This window comes from Pyrus communis, chromosome 8 (assembly GCF_963583255.1).
Source record: "Pyrus communis chromosome 8, drPyrComm1.1, whole genome shotgun sequence".
Lineage (NCBI taxonomy): Eukaryota > Viridiplantae > Streptophyta > Magnoliopsida > Rosales > Rosaceae > Pyrus > Pyrus communis.
In genome coordinates, this window is record NC_084810.1 from 974203 (window position 1) to 981486 (window position 7284).

The 7284-nt window shown below is 39.9% G+C and overlaps 2 protein-coding genes and 1 non-coding gene across 3 annotated transcripts; 1 reads left to right on the plus strand and 2 right to left on the minus strand.

Annotated features, from left to right (window-relative positions):
* Positions 1-47: 47 nt before the first annotated feature.
* On the minus strand, positions 48-119 carry TRNAD-GUC (transfer RNA aspartic acid (anticodon GUC)). Its single transcript has one exon. It is a non-coding gene; the product is annotated as a tRNA-Asp (tRNA).
* Positions 120-233: 114 nt separating this feature from the next.
* LOC137741789 (uncharacterized) lies at positions 234-2726 on the minus strand. The gene is made up of 12 exons (XM_068481507.1): positions 2681-2726; positions 2522-2612; positions 2379-2430; positions 2150-2158; positions 1933-2031; positions 1632-1842; positions 1241-1491; positions 1034-1159; positions 840-955; positions 652-746; positions 440-531; positions 234-341 (listed from the first exon to the last, which is right to left on the minus strand). The coding sequence occupies exons 1-12, from the start codon at positions 2724-2726 to the stop codon at positions 234-236; spliced, it is 1296 nt and encodes a 431-aa protein (XP_068337608.1).
* A 595-nt stretch (positions 2727-3321) lies between these two features.
* Positions 3322-6656, plus strand: LOC137743903 (wee1-like protein kinase). Its single transcript, XM_068483833.1, has 10 exons — positions 3322-3569; positions 3680-3740; positions 3832-3907; positions 4004-4264; positions 4377-4444; positions 4560-4669; positions 4753-4793; positions 4870-5018; positions 5654-6007; positions 6312-6656. The coding sequence occupies exons 1-10, from the start codon at positions 3352-3354 to the stop codon at positions 6405-6407; spliced, it is 1434 nt and encodes a 477-aa protein (XP_068339934.1). The 5' UTR covers positions 3322-3351; the 3' UTR covers positions 6408-6656.
* The last annotated feature ends 628 nt before the right edge of the window (positions 6657-7284 follow it).

The following is a 7284-nucleotide window of genomic DNA, read 5'->3' on the forward strand; positions in this document are numbered from 1 at the left end:
GGTAAAATTGTAATTTAATGATGAAAAAGGGGTTTTGAAAAAGTGCGCGCCGTTGCCGGGGATCGAACCCGGGTCACCCGCGTGACAGGCGGGAATACTTACCACTATACTACAACGACCTTGTTGTTAATCGAACGAAATTACTCATATTTAATAGTTGATCTTTTTATCTCCGACAAATAAATGCGATTGCAAGACGATTTCTTATGTGTACCATAAGTGTACCAGAAATCTCACCCACCAACCACTCCTCCCATAAGTGTACCATTCATTTCAAAGACAAAATCCTTCTTCATCGCTAACTCTTGGATTGAAAAATACTGTCCATGTTGTTTCTTCATCTTCACTCATCGTTTCTAACAGAGCCGTGAGAAAAAGTGCTCGTGCATTCACTCAGAAACATGCCGGAGGAAGAACTAGGAAATGATAATTAACATACCGTCACGCTGTTTCCAAAGGAGCAGTGGCAAACTGTCAGCTTTGCATCCAAGTACCTTGAAAGAATTTTCACATCCATGCAGGTTGGTTCGGCTGGGGAGGTGTAAACACGAAACACTACGTTCAAACCTCTTTGTGCAATTTGCTCCTATCCAAATAGACTATGCATGTAGAAATTAACGTAAAAACAGAATAATTGCGAGGCTTTTTTACTTTGGTTCGCTCCATTCTCGATATTCTTCAAGAATTCCATGTCACTTTCTTTCACACTCTGCACAACCTGCTGCAGTTCCCCAAATAATCCAATTCTACAAAAGTGCCAGTATTTAACCACGTTCAGAAATCAGTCCGGAATTCACTAAAGATCAACTGCACTTGTTTAACAGGATCGTACCATTTACCTTAATGGTTTAGGCACTGCAACAAGGGTTCTGTCACTTAGAGCTTCCTGAAATCGATCCACCAATGTTTGCCTCTTTACCTCCAGTTTATCAAGCTTCCGAATTTGATCTTCAGCCTGGTAAAGAATATATGTTAAATATGGTACTGATTTGAACTGGAATAAGCCTATAAGGAAATGAGAAAAGGGAGATACCTCGCTATCACTTGGCGATCCAGAGCCTAAGTGCTCAGGGGAGCTTTCACTGTCAATTACTCTATCTCCGAGTGAAGATACCATTTTCATAGAAGGTTGCACCGTTTTACATCTTTTTCTATGATACTGAAACAGAAACTAGATCAAACAGAGAACAGAAAGATGTAAATGAGGAAAAGAAGGGAAAAACATGTTTGAAGAGAGAACCATTTTAGAAATTTCTCTCAGCATCGTTGTCTTATCCTGAAGGCCATATAAAAGCTCCGCCATTGACTGCTCAATAGATCCATGCCCAAGTTCATTGACTTCAATAGGCACAATCTCCAACTGATTTTCCTCCTCTCCTTGAATATAGTGAATAAACTCAAAATCCAAATATTCTTCGGTTATAGGCTCAATTGTGTTCAACATGTCAGGCACTTGTTGAACCTCGAATGACACATCCTGTTCGTTCTTAGCTATAGAAATGCAAGAGGGTTCGTCCTTGTGAGTCGTGAAATGGAAGGAAAATCTTGGCTTGCCTTTGCTTTTTGATTCTCGAGTTTGGCAGAACACTACAGGTTGTGACAATGTACACTAGATCAACGATCACCTTTACCTTTGGAAGATTTATTCACTTTCGAATAATCAGATTTTGACGATGAACACAACGCTTTTTCATTCAACCTCATGAGTGCCTCAGCTTCTTTACTCGCTGCAGACCAAGTGTATGATTCGTCTTCTTTCTCACTTCCAGTGCAATGAACATCATCCCTCTGGAACTCTTTAGCACCAAGAGTACCAGAAACTCTCGAGCGCATGTTGTTCCCCTTTTCCACAAACAGTTAACAAGCACATTACTCCTTGCATTAGCACAAAACACCAAAAATAAGATATCTATATATCCGAATGCATACTACCTCTTCGTCAGAGCTCACTTCATCCGCCAAGCTGCAGGCATACGCATTAGCACCTGCATCCGAAAGAATTAAACAAACATCACTGCTGCTCAATAGAGCCTATGCCGGTTCAACCCAAGTAGCCATTTTTCGAAAAAACATAACACCTATCAGCACTTCTAGCCGTGGCGAAAGGGGTAATTCCTCCTGTTTAGGAATAGAATTATGGTTAATACACCATCTCTTCCTGCAACACAAGTTTCTACAGTAAAAGCAAAACATAGTAATTATAATCATTTATCTTTTGTACATGACGATATTCTATCATAAACAATTCTCATCTACGGAGAGGGAGATTTGATTCGAACTCGTTGCAAAGAAGCTGACACACTGCCTTGGCAAACTGACCTAACTCACATTGCAGAGTAATACAACTAGAAAAGCAGTTCACATAATTTTCTCTGTACTTTCTCATATTTTCCTGGTATCCAAACACAACCGATCTTTCGCCAATTACGACTACATAAACAATACACATACATACAAATTAAATCAAGAACATTGAAGTTTAAAGCAAAATAAATATAAACATTAAAAAATAAAGAAAAACCTTTTTCTTGGTGGAAACGCCAATCGCAGCGCAATAGGGAAAATCTCGGTCCGATTCTTCCTCATCTTCCCAGATGAACAACCAAAAAACACTTCAATCCAAGAATCCCAATTCAGAAAAACACAGATAAAATGCGAGAATCGAATCGAGGGAGTTTACCGGAACTGCTCCGATCAGAATCCGGAATTGTCTGAAAACAACGCATAGCACGGCGGCGGAGCTTATAAATCTTCAGAAACGGGGGAAATTGTGGGTTCAAAGGACGAGGTTCCCCGGCGGTGGGTTTTGCCGCCAAATTTTGTCTCGATGCGTGTGTAAGCGACACGTGTCCTATATATTTTTCTGTCTCGGCCCACCACCATTGTCCTCGCGGAGCGCGCACTAATTTTGAAACATCAGATTTCTTTTCACCAAATCCAACGAATGAAGTTGTTTGGGTTTTAGAAATTTAATCTAATGGTAAAATTATTGTAATTAAAAAATAAAAAAAAAACGTCTGTTTTAATGAAATTTCAAAAATCTGAATCACTTTATCAATAGGCTTTGATAAAAAAATCCGGAAAGGATCTCTTTGCCTCTCTCTAAACCAAGACCACTTCGCTGTCGCTCCACCCCGGACACATACCCACATCAACCAATGAAACCAAAATCATCAAATCATTATCTCCCAATCCCACGGTCCAGATCAAATATCAGATTAGTGCAGGGTAGACTCTGTTTGACTCAAATCATTTTGTCGCGCGCGATTTGAAATCCCGAAAGTTTCGATTTTTAAATATATCAGCAAGAAGAACACTGACAGAGTCGATTCAAGGAAGACGAAAAAGGGGATGAATCGGAGGGAGATGAAGGGAGCGCTACCGAGGCTTCAGCTAGGGGAAACCCACCAATCGGCGTTTTCCACGTCATCATCGAACCCCTCTCGCTTCCAGAACCTTCTGGAAGCCGGAGCTGCCGACGGCAGCCTTCCCTCCTCCGCTCCTCTCGGCACCGACGTTGACCCCAGTTTCGACGACCGGGAGTTCATACTCAGCCAAGACTTCTTCTGGTAAGATCCTCCGCGTCATCAATTTTGTAAATTTTCAAGCTTTTTGGGATTTGAATTCGAAAATGGATGAAAAATTGGAATTTTCTTGTTCTGGGTTTTGATTGATGTAGCACTCCCGATTATATCACACCGGATAATCAGCATATGGTGAACGGCTGGGATTGCAGCAAGGTACAATGGATGGATTGGATTTTACAATTTGTGTAAAAGTGAGCTTGGGTGTAAAGATTGTTGCTTTAATGTGTTGTGTTTCTATTTTTAGCTGGAAGATATCCCTTGCCCCAGATCACCCGAGAAATCGAATACCGTTAAGTCGAAGAGGCGCAGGCAGGATCAGAGTAAGGCTAAAAGTTTTACTTTGTTACTACAAGTAAATTCTGATGAAAAACTACTTGGTAATTGGAATTGCTTGTAAAAATTCATAGTTGATGCAGATGACATCTCATTGAATCCTCTCAGCCCTACGTTGTTCGGAAATGAGCCGGTAGTTGAACTTGAGAAAGATGTTTTTGGCATGGATGAGGCTGTGATGGAGAAACCAATAGCAACAGAACCACGGAAGAAGCAAAATTATGTATCTCAATCTGCAGTGGCTTTACGCTGTCGTGTCATACCTCCTCCGTGCTTGAAGAATCCTTATTTGAAGGATGCTTCAGAAATTGGCATTGATCCTTTTGGCAACCAAAGATCGAAGGGTATGCTTGTGTTAGTTGCCAATGAGACGTTATTTCAATATTAAGACAAAGGTAGAACCCCTTATTTCACTTTCAGTTTTCAAGTTCTAATTGTTAATGCTGCAATTTACAGCTTTTTTCCCTGTAATTATGGGCGGAAATGGCCTTTCGCGTTACTGTGCTGATTTTCATGAGATTGAGGTACCTACCAAACTCGAAAAGTTTATGGATTTAAGCATAAATATTGCTTGCTAATTCGAAATTTTTATGTTGGTGCACTTGGCTAACGTGTTTGTAATTTGTCTTCTCTTTCTAGCAAATCGGCAGTGGGTACTTCAGTCAAGTATTCAAAGTCTTGAACAGAATTGATGGTTGTTTGTATGCAGTGAAACGTAGCATGAAGCAGTTGCATCAGGATACAGAAAGGTTGCTTACTCATGCTCTAGATATATCTGCCATTCGTTGAAGCCATTTGCTTATGCATTTTATTACTTTTGTATCCTTTGCAGGAGAAAGGCTATGATGGAAGTTCAATCTTTGGCAGCTTTAGGTAGGTTTCCGTTGCTTCATCTGTTTGACTCCATGGCAATTGCTTTTACATGGTTTAATCGTTGTGCTTTATCTAGGGTCCCATGAAAACATTGTCGGATACTACTCGTCTTGGTTTGACAATGAGCAGCTGCACATTCAGATGGAACTATGTGATTACAGCTTATCCATCAACAAGTTTTCCCGACCATTCAAAGAGGGGGAGATTTTAGAAGCCTTTTATCAGGTTTGTGTGATGAGTTTTAACAAGTTTCGCACTTATAGAGTTATAGTAACCCATGTAATGTTTATTATAAACACGTCCTAGCACCAAAACTTTTAGGAGACTGAATACCTAGCAGGGATCCGTTTTTACTACACTTGAGAAGCCAAAGTCTTCACTCATGAACGCTTACATTGAATCCTAATATTCAATGCTTATACTCCCCGCTAGCTTATAGAGTGCACTCAATCATGAATTCTTGATTCCCGAAAATCTTAATATATTCGAGTGTGTGTGTGTGTGTGTGTGTTCTGTTTCCCCGTCTTTTGAGAGATATTATACCCTTTTCTTGACACTGTTTTAGATGTTCGGTATTTGGTGTTGAGCTCAGTCCTTCACTTGCTTGATTATATAGAAAATACTATATGAACGAAGATCACGGGGCTATTGTAAACTAGATGGAATGGGTTTAATCTAATGAATGTCCATAGTCATATCGGAGACACTTTGGCATGCATGCACACACTCACTGGCATTGACACATATCTGGGATCCTATCTGGCAGGCTGTAGTCTTAGATTAATTTGAACGCTTTTTAGCTTGACAATGTTTCATCTTCTGTTGGTATATGCTAATTTCACATGTAAAAATATGTACAGGTTGCAAAAGCGTTGCAGTTTATACACGGGCGAGGAATAGCTCACTTAGATGTAAAACCTGATAATATATATGTGAAGAATGGTGTTTATAAGCTTGGTGACTTTGGATGTGCAACTCTACTTGACAACAGCCTGCCAATTGAAGAGGGTGATGCTCGATATATGCCGCAAGAAATCCTGAATGAGAAATATGATGATCTTGATAAGGCCGATATCTTCTCCTTGGGAATTGCTGTTTATGAGCTTATTAGAGGTTCACCTTTGCCAGAATCAGGACCTCAAATTTTACATCTCAGGGAGGGAAAGTTGCCACTCCTTCCTGGTCATTCGTTGCAATTTCAGAACTTACTCAAGGTAACATCACCTTTTCCTTTCCATTAGTGGTTGGATTTTGTTTTCTGTGGCTGTGCACTTGTGACTGTTTCACTTTTGCTGTTTCTATTTGTTGCAATTAATTTTCATGCGAGAATCACATCTCTCGTGCTGGATTACGAACTGCGAATCTTTGTTAAAGAAAATGGTATTCGTAGATGACTCATTTTCTAAGAAACCGGTTGCATTCTACATGTAGCATCCTATGATTTGTAGTTGGTTTGTGCTACTAAACGAACCCTGTGATAGCGTTGCTGATTGCATTACATTTTGATGAATCTCTCAGGTCATGCTGGATCCAAATCCAGTCTGGAGGCCGTCAGTGAAAGATTTGGTCGAAAATCCAATTTTTGACAAGGTGCGGCAAAATGGACGAGCCTAGGGTAACCACGGTCACCTTTGGAAGAGAATGGCATGTTGTATTCGCCATCCATATGCAGCATCAGCAGGCCCTGCAAAACAGGAAAAGGAAAGTTTGTGAAGAATGACCAATTTTGTATCTATAAGTTCTTCCTCTAATATATGCCCCCAATTTTCCACTTGTGCGGTGCATATTCTGTGACTCGAGGAATTCTTGGTCATGTACTCATGGTTATGTGCTGCTAATGAAAAGGGTCTAATTCTCCCGGAATGCACTTTGAACAGAGTTTCATTTCTCTTTTTATTCGTTCATAGGGATGTTAATGTGCAAAGAATGAAGGATGTTTTAGAGAGAAAAAAGCCTATGAATTTGTCAACAGCCAAGTTCCACACTTTGGAGTCTAAGGTCTCGTTCGGAAAGTAATTCTGAGGGGGCTTTAATCACTTCTGGGAGAAGGATATGTGCTTTTCTATAAATCACTTTTGGTGATTTTGCTTGAAATCACGATGGCTAGTGATTTTAAAGAAAAGCACCTCCCATGAGCTTCTTAGAGTCACTTTCGAACGACCCCATGGCCCATTGTAGCTAAATCATAAGGGGTATAACTGATAGCTACAACTTACATATACATATATAAGATAGCACTAAACTAGGAGAAAAACTTCAATAAAGGTATTTGGACCATATGATGCATCCGATTGCACATAAAAACACCTCTTCCCTAGGCGGATTTACCTACATTGGCATTTCTGCATGCAGTCTAATATCTTAGTAGATAGGGTGTTGAGTTTCTACTCATATATCCTGAGTTCGAAACTCTATCATTTCCTAAATTATTTTAATAGTTTCGAAACCTCCACTTTGTCCTAATAATAATAAATTTAAAATAAAAAAAAAA